At 44.0% G+C, this 23,901-nt stretch overlaps 9 protein-coding genes across 9 annotated transcripts; 6 read left to right on the top strand and 3 right to left on the bottom strand.

Annotated features, from left to right (window-relative positions):
- Positions 1-231: 231 nt before the first annotated feature.
- AOL_s00054g861 (uncharacterized protein) lies at positions 232-1,721 on the top strand (the record flags this gene model as incomplete). Its single annotated transcript, XM_011122177.1, has 6 exons — positions 232-346; positions 452-687; positions 776-1,066; positions 1,174-1,464; positions 1,541-1,600; positions 1,656-1,721. 6 exons carry the CDS (start codon positions 232-234, stop codon positions 1,719-1,721), a joined length of 1,059 nt encoding a protein of 352 aa, XP_011120479.1.
- Positions 1,722-3,346: 1,625 nt separating this feature from the next.
- On the top strand, positions 3,347-4,918 carry AOL_s00054g860 (uncharacterized protein; the record flags this gene model as incomplete). The annotated part of the gene is made up of 6 exons (XM_011122176.1): positions 3,347-3,511; positions 3,586-3,705; positions 3,794-4,087; positions 4,164-4,423; positions 4,496-4,610; positions 4,712-4,918. 6 exons carry the CDS (start codon positions 3,347-3,349, stop codon positions 4,916-4,918), a joined length of 1,161 nt encoding a protein of 386 aa, XP_011120478.1.
- Positions 4,919-5,839: 921 nt separating this feature from the next.
- On the top strand, positions 5,840-6,264 carry AOL_s00054g859 (uncharacterized protein; the record flags this gene model as incomplete). Its single annotated transcript, XM_011122175.1, has 2 exons — positions 5,840-6,068; positions 6,092-6,264. 2 exons carry the CDS (start codon positions 5,840-5,842, stop codon positions 6,262-6,264), a joined length of 402 nt encoding a protein of 133 aa, XP_011120477.1.
- A 574-nt stretch (positions 6,265-6,838) lies between these two features.
- Positions 6,839-7,224, bottom strand: AOL_s00054g858 (uncharacterized protein; the record flags this gene model as incomplete). Its single annotated transcript, XM_011122174.1, has 2 exons — positions 6,839-6,958; positions 7,039-7,224. The coding sequence occupies 2 exons, from the start codon at positions 7,222-7,224 to the stop codon at positions 6,839-6,841; spliced, it is 306 nt and encodes a 101-aa protein (XP_011120476.1).
- A 1,478-nt stretch (positions 7,225-8,702) lies between these two features.
- Positions 8,703-9,921, bottom strand: AOL_s00054g857 (uncharacterized protein; the record flags this gene model as incomplete). Its single annotated transcript, XM_011122173.1, has 3 exons — positions 8,703-8,717; positions 8,786-9,441; positions 9,546-9,921. 3 exons carry the CDS (start codon positions 9,919-9,921, stop codon positions 8,703-8,705), a joined length of 1,047 nt encoding a protein of 348 aa, XP_011120475.1.
- A 2,237-nt stretch (positions 9,922-12,158) lies between these two features.
- AOL_s00054g856 (uncharacterized protein) lies at positions 12,159-12,996 on the top strand (the record flags this gene model as incomplete). Its single annotated transcript, XM_011122172.1, has 6 exons — positions 12,159-12,231; positions 12,310-12,382; positions 12,466-12,525; positions 12,630-12,664; positions 12,736-12,799; positions 12,876-12,996. 6 exons carry the CDS (start codon positions 12,159-12,161, stop codon positions 12,994-12,996), a joined length of 426 nt encoding a protein of 141 aa, XP_011120474.1.
- A 2,275-nt stretch (positions 12,997-15,271) lies between these two features.
- Positions 15,272-17,919, top strand: AOL_s00054g855 (uncharacterized protein; the record flags this gene model as incomplete). The annotated part of the gene is made up of 3 exons (XM_011122171.1): positions 15,272-15,477; positions 15,572-15,789; positions 15,866-17,919. The coding sequence occupies 3 exons, from the start codon at positions 15,272-15,274 to the stop codon at positions 17,917-17,919; spliced, it is 2,478 nt and encodes an 825-aa protein (XP_011120473.1).
- A 544-nt stretch (positions 17,920-18,463) lies between these two features.
- Positions 18,464-20,077, bottom strand: AOL_s00054g854 (uncharacterized protein; the record flags this gene model as incomplete). The annotated part of the gene is made up of 5 exons (XM_011122170.1): positions 18,464-19,108; positions 19,198-19,545; positions 19,616-19,677; positions 19,844-19,864; positions 19,933-20,077. The coding sequence occupies 5 exons, from the start codon at positions 20,075-20,077 to the stop codon at positions 18,464-18,466; spliced, it is 1,221 nt and encodes a 406-aa protein (XP_011120472.1).
- A 1,675-nt stretch (positions 20,078-21,752) lies between these two features.
- On the top strand, positions 21,753-22,727 carry AOL_s00054g853 (uncharacterized protein; the record flags this gene model as incomplete). The annotated part of the gene is made up of 3 exons (XM_011122169.1): positions 21,753-22,045; positions 22,108-22,141; positions 22,203-22,727. 3 exons carry the CDS (start codon positions 21,753-21,755, stop codon positions 22,725-22,727), a joined length of 852 nt encoding a protein of 283 aa, XP_011120471.1.
- Positions 22,728-23,901: the final 1,174 nt, after the last annotated feature.

Genomic DNA, 23,901 nt, shown 5'->3' with positions numbered 1-23,901 from the left:
TATGTATATGTACTGCGTTGACCCCCCTAAAATGCAACGTCCGTTTGAACCGAGGCAAACCCCCCTGTTGCCATCCCCAAACGCGATTCAATCGAACATTCAGCGCCCAGCCAACAAAGCGAAGCGCATTCCTTCGACCCTTTAAACTCCCACTACAACCCCATAAACACTTCCACTTTCTCCATACAACCCCCCCTTCGGCCTCTTATACACCACGCCTCCTCTTCCACGATGCCATCTTCAACCACGGGCTCCTCAGCCCTCACCACCGCCACAATAACGGATATCCCACAATCCGAGAATATCGATGGTTATGACTTCCCCTTCGCCGCTGCACCGGATATTAGTACGTCACACAAAAAACAAACACCCCAACTCAAATTCACAAAAACAGAAATCCTCAATTCACTGTATAAAAAAGGAAACCAGCTTCTGACTTGAGTTAAAATAGTCCGTTCGAACCAAAAGGACGCGTACTTCCAAGGCGTGATCTTAGAACAACTTTCGACCATTCTTCGAAACTTCTATGGCGCTCGAATCCTTCATAAATTCAACACTGAGGCTAAAGTCCTGGCCGATCTATTGTACCTCGGTATCACAACATTGGTCGGAAGTAGGACACTGGGCGAGGAATATTGCGATATCGTCCATGTAGACGCTGATAGTAGACGGCTGCCACATTTATTCGTACGGAGTACCATGAATAATCTCCCAGTATCTCGCCGTGGGGACGACACTGACCAAATGTTTTATATGTTTTTATTATTATATATAGCAACGAGCCGGCTACATAATCTCCGTCGTAATACTTCCTTATATTACCTCCAAATTTGCACCAAAACTTCGAGCACGGATGCGAATGAACCTAGACCGACGGGCTGCCAGAAGAGCGTTAACAAAAACTACGAATAACGATGATTCGATGAAGGAAAGGTTTTTTAGATTCTTACATAGGAATTTGGATGCCTTTACGGGAGCTGAGAGCTTGATTGCGGTGCATTTGGCTTTCTTTTATTTTACGGGAGCATATTATCATGTCTCCAAAAGGATTTGGGGGATGAAATATGTACGGTTTTACTCCGGGACCCCTATGGATTTCCACTTTTTTTTTGATTAGTTGGAAGGTGTAGGAGGAGTGCTGACTATTTTTCTTCTTTTTTCGTTTGACAACAGATATTCACGAAGAAGCTGCAACCTCATGAACAACGGGTCGGATATGAAGTTCTTGGTGTATTGCTGCTATTACAAATAGTCGTACAGACATACAGCAAAATGTCAGAATACCTAGCCGACGGAACAGAAGACCAAGGTGTTCAAGGTTCAAAGGGTATGGTTAGCCCGAACATTGCGACAGGAGACGAAGAAGCCAATGTCGATTTGGACAATCCGGAGATAATGGCATTTGTCAACGGTGAGATGGCGAGGAAGTGCACGCTGTGCTTGGAGAACATGAAGGATCCGACGGTATGTTTATCGATACGGTTGTAGGAGGTGTAGAGTTTGGTTGATGGGCGTGCTAATGATATGCTGGTGGTTGTAGTTAACTCCCTGTGGTCATATGTTCTGCTGGACTTGTATCACTGAGTGGTGTAGGAATAAGGTAAGCTACCCATGACACGCACTTGACGAAGTCTACCTAGCTAATTAAGTATTAGCCCGAATGTCCACTCTGCAGAGCTTCCTCTCTACCACAGCACCTTCTAGTCCTTCGTGGTCAGTAGCATAGGGGATAAACTCCTATATAGCTAGCTACCTAGATATATAAGTATTCTGCTTTAGATGTTCATGCGAAAAATGTTCGGTACGATGGGAATGGCCACGGGAATAGATGGAATCTGTAACTCTTTTAATTGTTATTTTACTGCTTTCTTTTGTTAGCAAGCATACTACCAGCATCTTGATTTTTTTTCTGTTTTTCGTAAACTAGTAGGATAGAGCTTTAGAAGACTTTGTAATATACATACCAACCAACTTGAACAATAAGATTGCCCCCACCATCGCACATTTAAAGATTCCAATGCAATGAGGCGAAAGCTTGTCTCCCGATCTGGCTAGTGAACCTCGCTTAATATACCTCTTTTGTAGACAGACTTTGTTGCATTTTCAACCTCAGGTCTCCTCTCCGGTGTGTTGAACGAGAGGATCTAATATAAAGTTGAGGTCGGGAAGAAGTTGTCGATGTCAAAAGAAGAGATGGTATAGTGAAGAAGAAGGAGTTGAGTTATCTTGTAAGATCAAGCCTCCACGTAACCGACGAAACTCAATGAAACGAAATATCATAAACCAGAATAGTTTTCCGAAGACTTGAAACTAAATGTTTTCGGCGGCAGTTTAAAGAATCGGATAAAATGGTTTTCTGAAGATAGTTCGTATTTAGTTCCGTGCGTCTGGTGGGAAATACTATATTTTTGTAACAATCCAAGAACACAGAAGCCAGCCACAGGATTGCGAATCTCCTACCACCGTTTTCGAAAGGCATGTCTCTATCATATGCATTTTGGGAAAAAACAAGAATATAGAGAGATCTCTACAGGCCGTAGTTTTGTGGGGTCCATGCAGATGTAACAAATTTAGTCTACAGCCATTAACATATAAAATTCCATGAAGATACAAAGGCCCAGCCATGATAACTTGACATACCCCAGAATCTTCCAGATCTTTGGCTCCCCCATAAGCTCCATTGAAACTTACCCAAGCCATATTGTCCATGCGGCTTGAATACAATTAGCCGCTGCTTCGATGATGCAATAAAATGCTTGATACCGCCTATGGGGCGATATAACCCTTATCGAAGTCGCTCTCCTCGGCGAATTCGCATTTCCATCCCATGAAGTGACAGTTCCTACGCTCAATGGCGATTTCTCTGTCCATAAACTTTGTCCCGGAATATATTCTTTCCGTCAAAATTGCGTAAAGCCGCTATATCATTTGTAGCAAAGGATATGTGTATAAGCCGCAAAGCCGTCTTTCCAATCTGTGTGCCTCGAATATTTATTTTTCCCTCAGGCGGCGTGTTTCTGTTTATTTAGACAGCTCCGGTTTCCCCACAAATCCTCCATCCCATGTAAATATTCCTTCTGCCAGAATTTACCGTTGCAGAGCTGCTTGTCGGAACTATCTCCACCTCCCTCCTCTCATCAATCCATTGTATCTTTTACCACCTCCTTCCCATCCTCGAGAGGCCCTCAGAAAACCATCGACAAGTATCCAAACTTTGTAGCCAAGGTATTTATTCCCTTTCCCAACATTTCATCTTCCTTGACAATCGGTTGTTGTTGTTCTGGGGACAATCTTTTTCGTCGTCGCGTCTTGATTCTGAAGTTGAGGTTCGTCGTAACCAATATAGATGGATTCCCCTACTTTCAGCTCCCAACTTCCCCTCCAAGACGACCATATTGATGTCCCAGAAAATTCGAGTAACAATGGTCCATTGGATGAAACCGACTCTTATCTCGCTGATAAAATACTAAGTTATTTCGATGAGGACTCTGGCGGTATCACAGCAAACTTGGTAAGTCCGAAAAAAAAAGATTTCCCCTTCGAATCGCACCGTGCGACCGTTACTGACAATGAACGGCGCAAAAGGTTTGGGAGGATCCATCTCAATCTGAACAGACGTTGTCTGATGTCATTGTGAACGAAATCAAACATCTCAGACAAAAGGAACTTGTCGCCTGGAAGGAACTTGACGTTGCCCGGGATCTTGTAAGTAGTTTGTTCGCTCTTGGTGTATTTCCACTAGGCCGGAGCCTATAGTACCGTAACTAACAACCGGTGGTACGTGTTCCTCTAGATTGTTGAAATGATTGGACAACCCGACACTTATTCGTTCTTTGCCAATGACCTCAAGAATCGTCCCGGTCAATTCGCTGAGACTGGAATAAAACTATTACATCATCTCAAAGAGCGTGTCAAGTTTCTGGGAGATTTACCCCAAACTCGACTAATTGACGACGTCGAGATTGAGTATATCAACGGACCCCCATGTAATCAAAGTCTCGAGGACAGTGTTGTCCCTCAAAAGCCCAAAGTTCCTAGACCTCAGCCTGTTCAAACTAGCTTTGGCTATGTAGCAGGCATCAACATTGTAAGTGCCGTAAATCGATATATGTGACTGGTGTTAAGTTGAAGATTGATAATCGTATTAACAAAAGGTAAAATAGGGCGATTGTTGGAGGCGTCGAAAGCAGATAACTGACATCGGTCTCCACTGCCGGCCTCAAGGTTCGGTCCATGGTCGTAAGCAAGAGGGAGTATTCTCTCTCATAATTGCTGGGGCATATAAGGAGGATCGGAATTCTGGGCTGGAGATAACCTTCACGGGTGTTGGCGGCCATGATGAGGCAAATGCTACCAAGAAAGTCGCCCAGGGGTCGAAACTATCTATCGATGATCTGACTTCAGGACCAAAGGCTTCAAACACGTATGTTATATTGCCATTCATTCGCCTCATCTTTTCGTTGTAGTTTGACTAAACTTTTTAATTATAATCCAGAGAGAACTGTGCACTTGCGATGTCAGCTTCCACAGGAAAGCCAATTCGTGTCATCGCAAACCCAGATGCCAACCTGTCGTTTTGTCGCAAAGCTAAAGGGTTTACATTCATCGGAGTAAGTACCTATTTCGTTCTATTAGGATCCACTCGTCTCTTATAATTAAGATATGTATTATTTATGACATAGAGTGTGTACTAACATAAAATCTAAAACAGTTGTGGAAGGTTTCTGGCTCGTTGGTGTATAGAAACAAAAAGAACGTCGACGTACTAAGGTTCCAGCTGTCCCCATTCGACGAGCAGACCCGCACGTATGTTCTAAAGAACATCCAAACGAGCCCACCATCGGGTCCCCCTAATGTTGCTAGCACGAGCCAAGAAGTTGTGCTCCATTTCAAAGTTGATGATGGCACCAATGATTGAATTTGTGGCGGGATACGCTTTTACCTATGATGAATTGTAAGTGTCTGAACAGTATAAATTAGTTCTGTCTACCCTGCCGCACGCATCCGTGGCTAACTAATGAATACTTACAGTGCGTGCACTTTTACCTATAACTCTTGCTCCTTGGCCTTGCTCCCACCCCCTTCTCCATTCCTACTTCTTATTATTGATGAGGTACCTGAGCGTGTGTAAGCTGCATATCTATCTTTTATTGTTTTAAATAGAATTTACTTACCCGATTTGCGGGTCCTCCACACCTGACATCCCTCCTAACGTAGACCAACAAGTTCGGTGACTCCACATTGTTTTTGGGCTCACGAGGTACCTAGGTGTGTGTTAGCTAAATCTTATCCTTTCTACTTATCTTCGAGGATTCTACTTACCCGGCGTGCGGGTCCTCAGGTTCGAAGGGTATTTTCGACCCTTGAGCTACTTTCTTGGTAGCGTTTGCCTCATCATGGCCGCCAACACCCGTGAAGGTTATCTCCAGCCCAGAATTCCGATCCTCCTTATATGCCCCAGCAATTATACATGAGGGATAATGCACCCTCTCGTTTGCGTAGGTGTACCGACCGGTCGACACTTGTGAAAGTTATCTCAAGCTCAGAATTCCGATCCTCCTTATATGCCCTAGCAATTATGAGAGAGAAGACTCCCTCTTGCTTGCGACTATGGGCTGACCCATCGACACCCGTGAAGCTGATTTCGGGTCTGAAGTTATGGTCCTCTTCTTGGGGCCGACTGCCCCAGACATGAACGCTTCATATTTTTACTTCCAATCAGTGTCTGAAAAATTGATATATTAGGTATGAATAGTGTACTAACCGAGGGGTGGGGTAGTCATACCCCCTACTGCTATCGTCCAAAATCCCTGACCCGGAGGTCCATATCACCGGTGAAATGCATCGGGAATTCTCCCGTACGCATATGTTCGCTTCAATGAGTCATCATCGCTTTGTATCTCGAGGTCCTAATATAATACAACGAATAGGAAGGAAGACGATATTGTTAGTTAAGTACTATTCCAACTGTTCATACCTGAGGGGTATGACTGCAACTAACAAAAACAATTTCGTCTCTCGAAGCCCTAATCAGCTCTGGCCCGGAGGCCCTAGGTTCGCGGATAGTTGTGAGATTTTCTAGTCGTCATAGCCAAAGTTGGGTTGGACAGGCTGGGGTTTAGGGACTTTGGGCCTTTGAGGAGCACTGGTCTCGAGACTCAGCTTTTGATCAGGCGCGGGTTCGTTGATGTACTCAATCCCGACAAGCTCTTGCCCGGAGGCCCTGGGTTCGCAGATAGTGGTGAGGTTTTCTCGTCGTCGTAGCCAAAGTTGGTTTGAACAGGCTGGGGTCTAGGGACTTTGGACCTTTGGGGGACAACACTGTCCTCGAGACTCAGCTTTTGATCAGGCGCGGGCCCATCAATATGCTCAAATTCAACATCGTCGGTTGATCGAGTTTGGGGTAAATCTCCCAGAAACTTGGGAAAACTATGGCCCGGAGGCCCTTTGCTTTCGAGAGACTTTGACTAAGTGGGGGGCCGTTGATATATTCAATCTCGACATCTTCAATTGGCCGAGTTTGGGGTAAATCTCCCAGAAACTTGGGAAGACCTATGGCCCGGAGGCCCTTTGCTTTCGAGAGACTTTGGCTGGGTGCGGGTCCGTTGATATACTCAAATTTAACATCGTCGATTGGTCGAGTTTGAGGTAAATCCCCTAGAAACTTGGGGACAACTATGGCCCGGAGGCCCTTTGCTTTCGAATGAACGACTGCGGGCTGGTAGGTTCGATATACTTGATTTCGACATCGTCAATAGGTCGAGTTTGTGGCGGAGAATAGTGTGGTTTTGAATGGCTGTGGCCCGGAGGCCTTCGACCAAGGTTAAACGGTTGTGGGCTATAGTTGAGTCCACATGTACTCCAGAGTCGCGAAGAATGTGATTGATTTGATCCTCGTCGGTTCGAAAGCCTTAGGCCTATGGGCCTCGGGGACGATGTAGGTGCAATCTATCAACCCCTGCAAGGTTAAAGAAAGTTAGACAATTAGTTTTCCAACTGATGAATCTAAAAGTTTAGAAAGATTGTCTAGGTACTTACACAGATTCTTTTCGGTCTTTTTGACGTGAACGCGAGCTTTAGCAGCCGTCCATCATCGAGGCACGGAGCCTCCAAAGCTAGGACTTCGAGAAAGCTTAACAATTTCCTCCCCGACTTGGCGAATTGACCGGGATGATTCTTGAGGTCATTGGCAAAGAACGAATAAGTGTCAGGTTGGCCTATCATATGGAGATGAGCCAATTGAGGGTGGTGTGCCCTCGCTTGATTGATGACTCGTTTTCTAGGCGAAGCCTTTCGGCCTGCCTCGTCGCGTCGAAAATCATCCGGGAATGTATCCCTTCGAAGGAGATGAGGTTGGGGAAGAGAAGAGAAGAGAAAGAATAGAAGAAAGCACTGAAATATATTCAGTGAACAGAGTGAGCAGGATATCAAGGGGGTTAGATGAAAAGAGCTAGGAGGAGTAGGAGTAGGAGTAGGAGGAGGAGGAGGAGGTGGTGGTGGTGATTGTAGATCGATGGGAGGTGGGAGGGAGGAAGAGGGAGGAAGAAAGTTGGAGGAAGAAGATTAGAAGTAAGTAAATTTATGGGCCCTCCCAAATCACTGTCTTAGAATATTAATCTAGTTTCAGCGGGATGGCAGGTTCACATCCTGAGAATATCTCGGCATGACCTACAGGACCGTCAGTGCTAGTGCACAGATTATCCATGGAATGATATCGACAAATGCTTATCAATCTCGTGGATACTAAGAGCTATGTTGTCAAATATATTTCCTCAAGAACAGTCTACAATCCAATCCCGAGGATCACTTAGCATGATAGTGTGAGCTACGAGTATGATCTTCTACTAGTTTTCCACAAAAAGTTCTGGTTACGAGTTGACTGAAGTTTTCCAAGTTTCTATACCATGGGGGGAACTACTCCCCTTCTACACGAACTATCGGACAAATTTACAAGACGACCCGCCTTCAATTGGACTTCACAACAGGGAATCTATTTCACAAAGGAAGTCGTTGAGCATATTTTTCGAGAAACTCTTAAAGAAGATCCGCTAGATTCCTTACAGGATGTCCAATATAAAAAGGTAGGCATTGATCTTGTTGAGACAGGAGGGACATGTACAATACCAAAAGCAAGATATTTATCGTTTATCTACACAAGACTACAGTGTTAACCTACATAAATAGATATCCTCGCTAAAGAGTCTTAGCTATGTATCTAGAACATGGTCCTCGAGGCTAACATGCAGCCCACGAGGATATCACATGGGCTGCACGATTACGGTGGATGGTAGTTATGGCATACTTCCATAAAATGCTCTCGAGGCTATCTCCAAAAGAACATCCCTATATGGCATAGTGCGTGCACTGAATTCAAGATTGTATCTCTCCCACGTGATCACAAGTTATCAAGGACTTAAGTAGTCTGATCGGCAATGATATATGGACTCGAGCCTCAGAAGATAAGTCTAATAAATCGAATTCATTGTTTTATTTATTTCCCCTCTATTATAGCTTTATTACCACTGAACCTGTATTTACGAGAATCAAAAGTTGAGAAAGGAGACAAAAGGCCAACGCCCCAAAGCACAAGAGCATTCGAGGCTAAGAACAAAATTACCAAGAAGACAAGAGGGAGAAAAAAGGCAAGGAAGAAGCAAAGGCACTCCAAGCTGAAAAGGCCTTTTCTCGCCAAGAACGGGAAACTACTTTAATCGGTCCTGGAAATGGAGACATCTCGTTAGTTCGTGTAACGGGAGAGAAAATACCACAAAAGCTAAAGACTTACCGCGATGTAAGAAACCACATCCTTATAAACAGCATCAATACTCTTTCCACCATCAACCTTAACCACCTTCTTCTGGCTTTCAAAGTAGTTCACTACAGGCATGCTAGTCTCCTTAAATGTCCTAAATCTCTTCAAAATACTATCCATATTATCGTCACTCCTTCCGCTAGTCTTTCCACGTTCCAAAAGTCGCTTGGTCATGGTGTCTTCATCGCAGTCGAAGAACAAAGTGAACTGACTAGGAACAACTACCTCCTCGAACTTCAAGGCCTGGTCCATCTGTCGTGGGAACCCATCGATGAGGAACTTGGACTTCTTATTTTGTTCGATGTTACGCTTCATGGCATTTTCGAGGAGAACGATGGTGACTTCCATTGGGACGATCTTGCCTTCGCGAATGTAAGTCTTGATTAATTCACCATAGTCGGTTCCCTCGCGGCTTTGTTCTTCGCGGAGAAGATCACCAGCGGAGAGATGAACGAAGCCATAGTCCTTAACTAGCCTGGCGCATTGAGTACCCTTTCCAACACCGGGGCCGCCGAGAACGAAGATGACTTTAATATCCTTGGGGTCAAAGATGGGACCGTCGTCTCGGAGCCTGGGAAGGCCATCGGAATCGGATTTAGCAGCTGGGACGACTGGCATTTTTGTTCTTTCTGTATATTGAATTATTTATTATTTTAGTAACCTTCCTTCCGTCTTTTCTTCCTTCCGTCTTCTTTCTGTGCAATCAATCCGGTTATAAAAATAGGGAGCTTACCTTGCTTTTTATCTAGAACCGCAGCAAAAGCGACAGCACCGATCGCAAATATCAGCACAAACGGCCAAGCCTTTAGTTTATCGTCTTTTGGAGGTCGTGGTGCGCCTGGTCCACCGATGGGTCCGCTGGCTGAAGTAGTTGGAGGATTTGAGGGTTTTGGTGGTCGCTGTTGATCTTGACCGGTGACGTAGTTTCGGACAAAGCTTTTGGGAGCAGCAGTAGCACCAGAAAGTCTAATATTACTCTGAAATGATTGAGTTTCACGAAATGTTCGCAGGTTGGCTCCTCGGGGTATCTGACGAGCTTTGGAGAGCGAATGTAAGGATTTTGTAGCCCTCTGCAGGGAACGGGAGGTCGAGCGGAAGGAGGCGTTCATTATCGCAGGATTATAAGTAACCCGGGTTTTCTATATAGTCGCTTTTTATAAGGTACACGGGCAATGTCCGGGTGTCTGCAGGTCAGGCTTTGGGGCCGGCCGGGTTTGCTTGGTTGGGTTTGTGGTGGGTTTTTTCTCGGGACGGACACGAAAAACGCGGAGTTTGAGTGACCGTTTGACTTTTCCACGTGGGGCTCGCAGAACAGAACGGAGGGGTGGATCGAGCACTTGTTTCCGGCAGCAGACTAGGGACCTGTTAGACGAGGCAATTGCAATTGAAAGAGTCGAGAATGGGCTGATACTGTCGGTGGGACTTCGGGTTTATGGAGAGAAGAGGGTGATAAGGAGGTTATGGTGTTTGTATGACGGGTTCACGTTTCTGATGCTTGCTCGCTCGGTCAGGAGAATCAAGTTATGTAATCTCAGCTTGGACTAATTAGTGCCAACCAGACCAAAGAGGACTCCGTACGGGATGCTGAAATGAGAAGTTAGGTTATTAATAGCAGTTGGCCAATTAAACTGGAGAGCTTGGTCAGGACCGAACGGAACAGGCTCCCCTTGCCGGCAACCATATGCATATTAATTGGAGGACTGGGGTGTTTTTAATTTGTATTCTGAAGCTGTGATAAGATACATATATCACGACCCGATTTGGCCGAGATACCGGTACCGATATATCTCCAGAACTTCCAATTCAAACTTCACCGCAGAACATGTCCAACGTGGTGGTACAAGCAAGTCCACCAGTCCCTCCACACCATGGCCATATTGGGGAAAGCGTCTGCATATAAACCTTGCAGATGTGTTGTTCTCCTATCATCTAGTTGATCTTGCAATTGATACTTCTCGAATAATTAAGTAAATCAAATCTACATATACTACGTACATTTAAATTTGTTTATTAATCAGATAGATTGGTATTAAACTTGTCAGCGGTTGTATAACCTAAATATATGTCAGTGTACGATCTTATACGCATAAGTGGAAGTTGCAATTAATCAATTGCTCTTAAGCTTTTCTAACCACTCCCGAATTCTTCAATTTTATCGAACCATGCATGGGTTTAACATCGGTCGATAGATACTCAAAAAATTCTGACAGGTATTTATTATTACTCAAACTCTACATATGGGAATGTTCAGTCCTAAATATGACAGTGGTAGGTATATCGATATATATAATCTTCGGTAACATTATATAGGTAAGTATATATGATCTGTTGGATATCCGGCCTCCAATATACATATTGATATATATATTCGAACACGCGCACGAACTCTCTTTCTAATGATTGAGATTTGTATGATCATATGAATATTAACTAATTTTCCATATAAAGACTTAAAATGGGCTTTAAAGGGAAAGCAGCGCTGCAGCCCGCTGTAAAACATTTCCAGCCTGCAGGCCTGATTTGCAGACCCGAGTGTATAAATAAACTCTGTGACCGACAACCTTTAGTAGCTCTGATTTTATTGCAATCCTTTCTCTCTAGTATTAGTATATCATGATTGTCGTTACAAGTAGATTATTTACGGAATTGTAAAAGCGGGCGAGCCCTTGGGTTTAAGCCTAGATACATGCATACACTCTGCATCAATAACAATTCTCGAGCAATAATGCTTTTAGAATGTTATAACACGCAAGTAAACCCTGGCCGCGGTACTATATATCTAAACTCGATTCTATCAGCTAATCAATTAGTTCTAGAAGCTGAAAATATACTCGAAATCGAAGAATTCCAAAAGATTGACACAAGTGGATTGGACTGGGTTCGTATCCGAAGCATATATATGCCCTTATATTATTTGACCTAGATCTTTTAACGCACAGATGGAATGAATGTTATATTATTCATTACCCCCCAATAAAAAGTACCATTGCCAAAAATTATATCTTTTGACCCGGCTTGTCTCTTTGAGATCTATATAAGTAACTCGAGACTATAAGTAACTTACCGAAGAAAAGAAATCAAACGAGGAAACATGTGTTGTTGTTGTTGGACGTTGGGGAGAAAGTGTCTCGGATATAACAGGCCCTTTTGCTCCGACCGGCTATTAACAATTCCCCCAGACAAATCCAAAAGCCAACAGCCAGCCAAACACCTTTGTTCACACATTAATTCTCACACGATCACAGCTCCAAACTTCAACGTTTCAAAGTCGCCCGTTCCATCCCAGGTCGCCCGTAACATCCTCCCAGGCTCGTCTAGTACTCTCCCCAATCTTCAATCCGTAAAAATGCTGGGCGCTATCGCGAGCTTAAACGCTCGTATCCGTTCCAACAAGGTCCTGGATTATATCTGCTCGACTCGTAAGTTCAACTTCCAAAAAAAAAAAAAAAAAAAACCTCAAATTGATGATGCTAACCATATTCACTTTCAAATTATAGACTTCTGGGGCCCGGTTTCGAACTTCGGTATTCCTCTGGCGGCCATTACAGATATCAAAAAGGACCCAGAAATGTAACTTCTCGAGCTTACACCCACCCACCATGATGTCATCTCAACAATTTCATCAATCGCTGACATTTCCTCTCGCCATATAGTATCTCAGGACAAATGACTGGTGCCTTGGTTGTTTATTCGGCGGTCTTCATGCGATACTCGTACGTTATCCCCAGTTTTTCCGGCTTAGGATTGTCCCTCGGAGCCTTTGGCAAGTGTGGAGGATAAAGCCTGTTGCTAATTGGAGGAATCTTCACTTCGCTAGGGTCGCTGTCACACCCAAGAACTATCTTCTTTTCGGTATGTTTAAATGCGCCCCCGGTGGAGCTCTCTCAATCACGTTTTTGTGTAATTTTACTAACAGCTTATAGCTTGCCACTTCATCAACGAGTGCTCGCAGTTAACACAAGGCTACCGTTACCTACAATTCCACCAGTAAATACAATCTTATCCTCCCGTCGCACCCGCTATATGTTCGTATTTCTAACCACTCGCTACTTTCTTTTTATAGCTGGGGAGGACGAGAAATCGCCCAGAAGGCCAAGGAAGCGGCCGGAGAAGCTGCTGGGAAGGCTGAGGACTCTGTTAGCAAGGCTGTCAGCAAGATCAAATCTTCGGCGGGAACAAATTGAACAAAGATCACTTTGGTCTAAAAAAATTTCTATTTAGAACCCGTTAGAGCGATTTTATTTTTTAATCTCAGCTGTATATTAGCATTGCATCGCATATCCTGTGAGAATAGAGAAAAAAATGGGACTTAGTTACTATTCTTCCGCCGTGTCTGTTGGCTAGATTAAGCCTGTGCGAGTCCGCCATGTAGCGGTTGGGATCCGCAATATGTTGGTGAAACGTATGGCTAATGGCCGTTTTGATTTGTGAGTCAGTTCCTGGAGCCGACATCCGCTCCTACTCCCTCCGGAGCGACCCCCAAACTAAGCTATTTAATGCTTTGATATCTACTATTCTCTTTTCGTGTTAGTATCAACTGATAGATAGTTAATATCGATATTGACATTTAACATTTGACAGGAAGCTTCTGGACTTTTAATTAAGTTGGCCCTGAACAAGCTTTTACAAAATACCACATCGACAACACCTGAAGGCTTCGACGTTGGACGGGTTAACGTTAGCTATGTTCCTAATAACTTGATACGTTTCCCAACAAGCATACTATTGAGTATCAGAGTAAAACATACGAAAAAACGAAGAACTTGGCTACGTAATTACGCCTTAAACTTACTTCAGGTGAGTATAACACAGAGTGGGGAGAAATCTGTTCAACAAACCTATCCGATATCATCAATGCGTCTTTCCCAAAGGCCTATCCTAAACCACTCTCTTGGAGCACTAGCCAATGCAAACCCCCTAAGCTAAGAATAGATCATCAAGTGGGTGGTCAGATCTTACCAACAATCATGTATTCTCCTGGTGAATTAGATAATATCACATATTCGACGGGTGTGAGCATATCAGTCGTGTCTACGAGCGGCTCTTAATGTGGGGCAGCCTGTGGTTGTATGTTAACTGACTTCCACGATTGAATAATCGCCATACATGCTTCGCGGTTGAGGGATCGAATAGTATGATTTATGTCCGAGGGACGTTCCAGAGGCAGCGCCGCCCTAGAAAACAGGGGAAAGTCCGTTATCCGAGCACCTATGTGGGTACCGCCATATATATAACTTTACCAAAATATAGCTACTTAAGTAATTGCATAATGCCGATTAAAGAGTAAAAATTCATGTAGCTACTTAGATATTTAGACAAGATGATCTTTTTTTCTACAAACTACCTCCCGCGAACCCGCTGCCAGACGTTAGAAGTCTGACGGAGGTTTTTTAAGATCTTGCTTTGCGTTTTCCAGATCCGTTGCTATTAACTGACCCGGGCCGGTTTCGGCACTAATCGGGTGGTGTGGCAACACAAGAATCGGCCCGAGATACCCGTAAATAACATTTACACCAACCCACACTCAGTAAATCTTTATGCACGTTCTCGGATCTCTCAATACAACCAAGGCGCACACCAGACTGAGAAGATTGTGAGATTCCGCTTCCTGCCGCCTTATCTACCCTATCTGACAATTAACCCTGCCGGTTTCCGTGTTCTAAAATTGACTTGGGCGCAACGACTTTAAACAACAATATAACCACACTGATATTAATGACCGATCTAAAGATAAAATACTTAGAGGGCCCGAAATTATCTTTAATCTTATAGATGTGGAGCAGGAACGATGCATATAAACAGTCTGTGCGTATCTATTTGATCACAAGTCACAATCTCAAATGGTTTACAGGCCAGCGCAGCATAGAAAAGAAGAGTCAATCCAGCAGCCTCGTGATGTGTGATACCTCTCAACCTCAACGAAAATTTGGGAGGGGACCATACATACAATGCGAGACCCCGCACAGAAACGATATCCGAATTGCAATTGAAACATCAAAACGCAAGTATCTGTTTCATCCATTTAAGGCTATTTCCACAATTAAAGGCCTTATACTCATCGTGCTTTCATGCAAATGCATTGTTTGCCCTTTGAACGATTAGGAGAAGGGTTGTTTCGCTCGCCTGATTGTTCCGAATAGGAAATTCAACTTTTTTTTGGTGGCTGCGTGTGTACAACCAGTCATGAGAGGGGATGATAGACAGACACCGAGTAAAGATTGCCGATGGTTTGAGTCGTAGAGTAGGTATAAAGTCGTCGAGATATTGCCCGAGATTTCTGGATTTGATATAAGACATGTATCATATGACTACATAGAATTATACTAAAAAACCGACATTTTATCATCGAAATTGATCATCCTTTTAAAAAAAGAATTCTGGTTCCAATTGCAGCTGTGAGAGCTATATCAGAAAGACGGCAGCAGAATACAACAATAACAACACATATATCTTCGAACAATGCCCAAACCCGAAGCCAACGCAAAAAAGGACACCAAGGATAAGCCTAAAGCAAAAGATCCGTTCCAACAGGGCCACCATACCAGTGTAAGGCCATATCGGAACAACTATTCCCAACTGGAACTAGATATAATTGCGGACGGAATTTCAAGACAAGCTTCAAACAAAGAAATTCTGGAGTCACTCGCACCACATGGAGACTGGAAGTAAGTTAAAAGCTTGGCCCGAGCAGTATGGGTATCTATGTACCCAGCATTATTTGAAATTTATGTTCTGATTCTGTTTCATTCCGAGTCTCAGTGAGAATCGCTTGAAGTACGCCACGGGGAACCGTTTTAGTAGGAAAAATTTAAAGTCGAGTGATGCTGCGTTTATCGTAAGAGAATGCAAGCGTGCCGAGAAAGAGGGGCGACCTATTCCGAGATTCCGGCATTTGGGGAGATCTGGGCAAAGGGTCAAGGATCGGGTTATAAAAAGGATACTGAAGGAAGAACATAAATACGATAGCATAAATTTAGGTATAAACTTTTCCTTTGTGGTCTGACTTTTGGGGTTTTTCTTCGCTAAAAAAAAGATATGTTCTCGCGAATACAGATGAGAGCGAGGAGCCGCGCAAAGTTAGAGTTGAAGAGCCCGGTGAGGAATACATTGAGACTAACTATTCTGAGGGTGCGAACGTGGGACCCTTTGAAGAAAGGGATGGATATTTCGAATTAATACCCGCGGCGGTTCCTTCCTTTGATACCTTCGGAGCCTCTAGCGCTGGTGCAGTGCTTTCCGAGCGGCAAACTACCACCACGAACTTAAGCTTGCAGGGTCGCTACCTGGAGGCTCTAGACCCTTCCTGGGTGCCCCTAGAGCCAAACAATGAATTATATCCCGTCGGAGATGGGTCAATGGTGCAATTTCGTCATGATACCGCCGTCCCAACCGACTGGGGACCCGAGCCCTCAGACAATATCGATTTAGCGGGTTGGCTTCGAGAAAGTAGCGATACTGACTTAGAAACTCTGGACGTCTTAATGAAGAATTTAGCATTAGAGCTCAAAAATAATTGGGAGTGGATTGAATCTCAGACGGGAAGCAACCAGGCGTTAGTAGGTCCCGGACGTTTCGGAGCTCCAAATGATAGTTCTAGGAATCTTGGGCCCACCGATTCCTCTGAGGTCTGGTCCGAACAGTATCTCCCAAGGCTAAACCATTGGATAAATACAGCCCAGGTGATAGCGCTGGAAGGGCTCGCCAGAATCATAGCGGAACGTAAGAAATCGGGTATTCAAAATTTATACACCTGCTATGAGAATCTCGTGGAAAGATGTGAGCCAATAGAATCACTGTTTGTGTACTACTCGGACTGGAATACCAGTAAAATGGTACCGCCGCCCCATATTCTCTTCTCTCTATTCGAGAGCCCCGACTTAATCCCCCTGGAAATCCGGAAAGCCTTTCGCAACAACCTCGTGGAGATTGATATCCCTTCGCCCGACGTACTGGAACTCGAATCGCAGGAGCTTCGCAGAATATTCAAAGCCAACTTCTCGGGGGTTGTACGGACTGTACAGGCCCACCGGAAAAACGAATACTGGAGTAAAGGACTGAAATCCACAATCGTTCACCTGCTTACAATTGAGGAACGATTGGGGCACGACAACTATCTTCTGATTCAAGCAATATTTCGCTTCGCTACCGTCATGGAGCGGGCTGAGTTGCACGGCATAAACGACAAAGATATCATCCCTCTTCTTTTCATACTCCTCAATAAACTTTCCCGGCTGAAACTGGAAGATAGCCCGATTGGAGATATTCCACATGCCCTGATACACTTATATCGTTCGCTTGTGAGAATTCGACACTTTAGCGGAGCGAAAACGGTGCTCATGCGCTATAGGAAGGACAAGAAGAAACTCGGACCTTGGGATGAAGAACTATATCAGAACAAGATGATGATGATGACCGCAATGGAGCTTTTGCACAGCAAAGATGAAAGACAAAGGGCGAAAGGCCTTAGGTACCTTCGGCAAGTAGTGAGGTTTTTCGACAAGAGGACTAATTCTCTACCAATGGTCCTCAGGGTCCAAGGAACTTCTGTCGCCTCCTTCGATTTCTTGCAAATGGGCAAATATTTGAGATTCGCTGGATCCGCCGGAGAGGCGATTACTAGTTTTCTTATATCAATTGAGCATTCTAGTAGATTCTCGGGGTACGAACTATCTCCGCGGAAATATGAAGGTGTCTTTGAACTAGGGTTGTGTTATGAGATTATTGGATTACCTCTGAAGGCGTTGGAGTGCTTCAACGATGACTATGAATATAGAAAGAGAATTGGATTGCTTGATACAGCTGATCTGACTCGAGAGGCCTTGAGGCGTAATCTGCAAAAATGTAGCCTCTCCCAACAGGTACGGCCAACAAATCGAATGATCCAGCAAGCGAGTTCTGAGAAGTATCTTTATGCCCGTCACGAGACGTGTACGCCCAATTACAAGGATCATACATACTTGGACGAGGAGAGTAGTTTTATTACTACCGCTGAAGGCTATGCGGCGTCGTTTTATCACCGGCTCGATGAAGAAAATGGACTATCGCCTGATGTAGTTAGCACTACCATCGGGATCCTGGAATATATAGATCCTCGTACTGATCTTTGATCACCCTGAGACCTATTTGCACTATTTTTCGAGTTTAATGTTACATTTTTTTATGAATTTCTTCATTACCCAATATATATAGTTTAGCAATCTTCTCCAGTTTTTTTTTTTGTTATATGTTTCAAGTTAATAGTTTTCATCAATCAGCTTCTTCATAGTTTGGAGACTCGCTCAAGTTTTGGGACTAAGCATTTTAATTTTGATTATGCGGCTGCTGTCGACATGGTTATAATATAAACTAGGCACCCCTTCCCCTTTGAAATTACTATAGCATCTTTGAAGCTTCCGATTATAGATTAGACTTATCTCGAGATGAAGCTAGAAATAACATCAATTGGTCTATAACTATTATAAAAGGATATCATATATGAAGAAATCATTACTAATAATAAATGCATGGCCCTTCGCAGACGCAAACCACCTCCCTATTAAACATTCTGACTCCCTCTTTTACTTCTATAAAGATCTTTTCCCAATCTAACATTAATAGCAAATTATCTCGAATAACCAGCCGCCAGTACCCCACAAAGAAAACCATGGCTACTTAGTAAACGCCCCCGGGGTAAGCCAACTCATCAATCACCTGCCACTCTTCACTTTCCTGGTATATGTTTCTAATCTGACTTAATAAGTGATTGAGAGCGCCAATGACCAGATTCTTCAAGTCGTTTGGAGATATAATTCCATCCGCGTAATCCATCTCAATCTCGTGATAGGTGCTATAATGACGTTCCTCGCCCGTACTCAAGTCACAAAGACTCAGAATACTCCATTCTGGTGCAGCGGGTGAAACGAACGATTCTTCTTGAGTCTTTATATTTTTACCCTCGAGCAAATTGTAGCCTACCGTACCTCTTGACCGTTCGAATTTCATTTCAGCTATTGGCCAGATGATATCACGAAGGATACCGAGAACACCATTACCCTGTGTGATATCGCCGGGGTTACAGTCCGCTTTGGAAACCTTTTTGTGAACGATTTCCGGGCTGTCTAGGAATTCGATTTTTGCATCCGGAGCATGAGAAGAGGACATTTTGGAGGTAGGGGTAGGAGAGGAAGGGGTGGAGGATGAAGGGGAAGATTCTGGAGAAGTGTATTTAAGAGAAGGTACCATGTTGTTCATTATGTGTTCTCGAGGTTTGTGGTTGATCAAGGGAAGAAATGTTGCAGAATGGGCGAAAAGGTCATACTAGGATATCATTAGTCACTAGCTTCAGAAATCCAAACAAGGCCGGTAAATCGACTTTAGATCTATAGCACAGGGGCACTGCATCATACCTGATCAAGTCCCCCGAACTGAATATCCATCCCCGTAAAAACTTCGCCCAGAGTCTGGTGGATACAGCATAACAATGGACTTAACATTTCGGTCTCTGCGACTTCGCTCGTGCAGTGTGCATCCGTCCGTCGCATCATTACAATGAGTTTGTGAAACTCTTGGATGAATGCTTCGGTATATGCATACGAAGATTCGTCAATGTGCTTGATTTGCTCCGGTGAGACACCCAAGGATCGCAGGACGGCGGTAGTCAGGTGTCGATAATAAGAGAGACGGTGTTTGACGAGGGGCATGGGGTGAACATAGTTCACTAGGAGTGCGTAGATGTCTACATATAGAATGATTGGCTAATATTTGTTAATTGCATCAGCTAGAAATCCTGGGGAACTATCAGAAGGAAAAATCAAACAACTGTACCTGAAGCCCTGCCCGGAGAAAATCCACCATCTTCGTGAGGGGAACAAAATAGCCGACATGGGCTATATGCAGGCACACCGTTAGCCCGTAACCCCCAACAAGATGAACCTGGCTAATGGGTCTCCGTAGTTTGCGGAGCCATCGTGAGTCCGTGTGCCAGACAAATGCGAATGGCTTGCATGATTATACATATACTGGGGTTATAAGTTACAGAGTAGATCTACATACGCTTGCCGGTAGGGGCCGTAACTGCAAGGGAAACAAGTTAGTTCTCTAAAACCCAGGAATGTCAACTTTACTGGTGGGGGCGTTCTTACCCCATGCTACCGTGGGGTGTAGTTTTTTGGCTAATAGGCGTTTGAGAGAGTCTTCCGAAGTGAAAGGTTCAAACAGCGTTTGGCGCCTTATAATCAATCTGTATCTTTCGTCGACAGTAAGTGTGGGGGTCATCTTGGGCTCCATTGTTACCTTCTATTGTGTTTGTTACTTAGAATAGAAGACCTAGAAGCGAGGTTGGCTCCGAATAGGACAATCAGAAGTCTTAATTGATGCACGTAGGCGAAAATAGACGAGGAAAGTTATAAGATATAGAATGGTATTGTGATATGTACCACTTGCAAGATATGAAAGAGATGAATATTTTCGTTTCGAGAGAACCATATCACATTTCGAGCTCTTCAAAAATAGAGATATCACATTTTATATTTCTGTTTAGTCTGGTGGTTCATTATTCAGCCATAGGACCCCTCGAGCTCTCAAGAATCCATAACATGAGCTCAAACTACTAGCAAGGTCCTGAAATGATACTCTGCAAACCAGACTTGATATCATGATACGATGAGACAGCCCTGCACCTGCTCCATGACTATTGAATAAAGCTCAGGAACGGAAAAAAAGAAGTGATATCACAAATTTGAAATCCAGAACGTAATAAGGATACAGCTATCAGCTTGGCAAACGGGAACTTTGTTCCGGTCGAAGAGTAAAGAGGCCGCGAATGCAAGTTCGCGAACCGATCGACTTTTTCCAATGCAAGCGGAAGGGTTGTGAGTCTATACTAGTACTGTACACAACTCCAACCCTAGCTACGGGTACAGCCCCTTCCTTGTCTAAAAAGCGGGTCCGGGGTCGAGGAACTTCACTTGAACTTCTCACGCATTTGGGCATACCAGACTCTTGTGCCAGCGCATAAGTAATTGAACTCAACCATGGAAGCGGACCGGAATAACGGGACCATCCGCCGAATGGTTTCAACCTCCCGCGCTCCGGAAACATTGCAAGGGTGAATCGACGATTGACTGGCAGACAAGGTTTCGGGACAGCTCGGTACAGGAGTCGGAAGCTACCAAAAGAAGCCTGGTATTTCAGTCAAAGCTTTGTGTAACTTCAGGGCATTTTCCTGTCTGGTAGTCGCTCCGGAGTGTTTGCAGGGTATTTTCCGCGAGGAATTTATCTGAACTCAGCTAGAAAGGCTTGCGTGAAAATATGTTAGTCATATATGTAAAATTCTCTAATTCAAGACGAAATTGAGCATACAAACATTCTGGACTGGTCTCAAAATTACTAAAGTACCTATATTAGACTCGACATTTCTCATTCGAAATTAGTTGCATGTTGATCGTGTTCTAGATTTGTGCATCCGGCTGCACGAAGTTACCGAATTTTGGATCGCCTTCGTCTGATAATGGATAATCGGTTCACAACCTGTTCGAAAGAAGTATTATATATGCAGCATGCTCAAATTCTAGTTAGGATGATATTAGTTTGAGCGGTTGGGAACCGAGCAAATTATTCCTGCTGTGTAACAGAGGGATGTTACAGTACCTGCAATACTTGCTAGTTGGTACTTTCGATCATGTTGGCTCTCACATTTGTTGGTCCTCGACCAAATACGATGTCTACATGAGGCACAGACCAGCCTCGAACGGCACAGCCAGCCGTCGAGAAGTAATCCCAAAAAGAGGGGTTGGAAGGAGAGTTCCTCGATCTCCTTACCCTGGGTGAGATTTCTAGATACCTTCAAAAGGGTTCGAGTATGCAGCGGAGTTTTGGAATTAGCATCCTACAGCTCCTTACTTTATCGTCCAAGTCTTCAGCATATCAACGCATTTTCACCTTCAGACCTTCAAAATCCAACATGGTTGTTTCCAGTTCTCGTCTCCCAAATGGGACCGTGATTGATATTGCTCAGATCGACAAAATCAATCTCGCAAAGCTTGAGTTCGGAAACTCGAAAGAAATTGAGAAGTTACGTTCTGCTGCTGAGTCTGATGGTGTATTTTACCTTGACTTCCATGGGAGCGAAATGGGAAATTTGCTTTTCCAGCAACTTGGGGAGATATACTACCTATCCCAGCAGTATTTCGATCAAGATGAGGCTTTAAAGACGAAAGATATAAGAAGTGACCAGAAATCATCTCAAGATAGAGGGTAATTTTATAAACTGGAGCCTCCTAGGTTGAGAAGTTGATACTGATCCAAAAGTACCCCAGTTACAAATCCTGCGAAACGGATCAAACCTTCGAAGTTAGTAACTTGTAGCCTCTGACTTTTCTAACCTTAAAAGTAGTACTAACTCGAATCGTAGATGTCATATGACGAACTCGTCAAAGGTGACCTCCGCCTTCCCCAAAGCCTTCAACCCAGCAGACATACCCTCAAATACTTTTCCGAAATATGCCACAACGCCACACTAACGATGCTCCGCTCCCTTTCAACCTCACTCTCTCCGGACGAACCATTCGAAAAATATCACCAAAAGTCCAAGCAAAACGATAGCGGATTCAAACTCGTCTACGAGCCTTGTATCCCAAAGAAATCAGAAGTCTTGGAAAACAAACATACAGATAGTGGTACCCTGACGATCCTATTCGCTGAACAACTAGGTTTGCACGTACAGCTCGCAGACGGGAGCTGGGGGTATACCGATTCTATTCCTGGGTGCGCTATAGTTCACGTTGCGGATTCCCTACAATTTATGAGTGGGGGGAAACTCCGGTCTCCAGTGCATCGTGTTACCCAACCGGTTGACGGATTCATGAAGAGGTATTTCCTGTCGTACTTCTTACGTCCTGAGGACTCATTCAAGGAGAAGTGCCGTCTCAGGGACTAGACTATACAATTGCGGTTGGCAGGTAAATTCACTTACTAGACTTAATTTGGTGCATTTTGATCAGGAATTAATTGTCGGATTTTCTTGTTAACTCTTCTTTTTGACTTTAAGTTTTTTCCTTTTTTTTTGGCACAGCTGTGTACTAGTTAACTTTAGAGATATTTTAGAACAATGACATGTCGACACCTCAAAATAGTCAAGTCGGGTAACACAAGCCGTGATAACAACGTAGGACTTTGAACCACCCATTCTAATATCGATATCAAGATCTAATTTACACAATTGTACAATACTATTTGTCCATGTTTTCTCAAAAAAATAGTCACGGGATCCGTAAGATCCCTATACCCCTGTCCCTTACCCCGAGCATCGTAGCAGGCGCTCACGATCTGAACAAGAGGCATTAATTAAAAGAAATTATACTCGTGCAACATAATGGTGTCGCGAACTCCCACGAGGAACAATCTGTACTACAAAACCGAAAAGAAAAAGAAAAACATCTCGCCGGTTTCAGATATTCATGCCTGACATTACTTAATCCATGAAACCACGAGCCATTCATGAGACACAGAATGCAGGTATCTCGAAACGGGAGGATCGGGATCGTTGGTATTACCATGGTACCATATGGCCATTCGCGCGCATACATATGCATATGCAAGGACAGGGTGGGCTAGAACTCCCAAGATCTAGCGGGTCGTCTGAAACCCCCCCCCCCCCCCCCCCTCCGATTAATTGCGCTAGTATGAAGTTTCTATCAGGTCACATTGTGCAATAGACATGTGCGGGGGGGGTTTCACCAAAATTACGAACTAAGTCATGATGTGGATATAAATTGAAAAACGGAATGGTATTTTTACATAAAAGGTCCTTTTTGCTAGCCGGGATTACCCGAAGATATCTGAGCCATATGGTATCAATCCATCGGAACAAATCAAGACCAAAAACGTATACCCGTTAACGTTCTAGCTGCAACTGTTGTACTTTTTGTCGGGCCGATCGGTATTGGAACACCAGCTATCTGGGCCGAATGATTAGGTCATGAGCGGGATTATGCACAATTCTACAAAAAGATAGTGTCGGTGAAACCCGATTCACTTGAAGCCACCCGGATTAATCATTTTAAACCATGGACCCCTCCTAAGGAGTTTGATATACGTCGTGAGCTCTCTAA

Source organism: Orbilia oligospora, assembly GCF_000225545.1.
Source record: "Orbilia oligospora ATCC 24927 unplaced genomic scaffold scaffold00054, whole genome shotgun sequence".
Classification (NCBI taxonomy): Eukaryota; Fungi; Ascomycota; class Orbiliomycetes; order Orbiliales; family Orbiliaceae; genus Orbilia; species Orbilia oligospora.
This window is presented reverse-complemented; position numbering and strand designations above follow the sequence as displayed.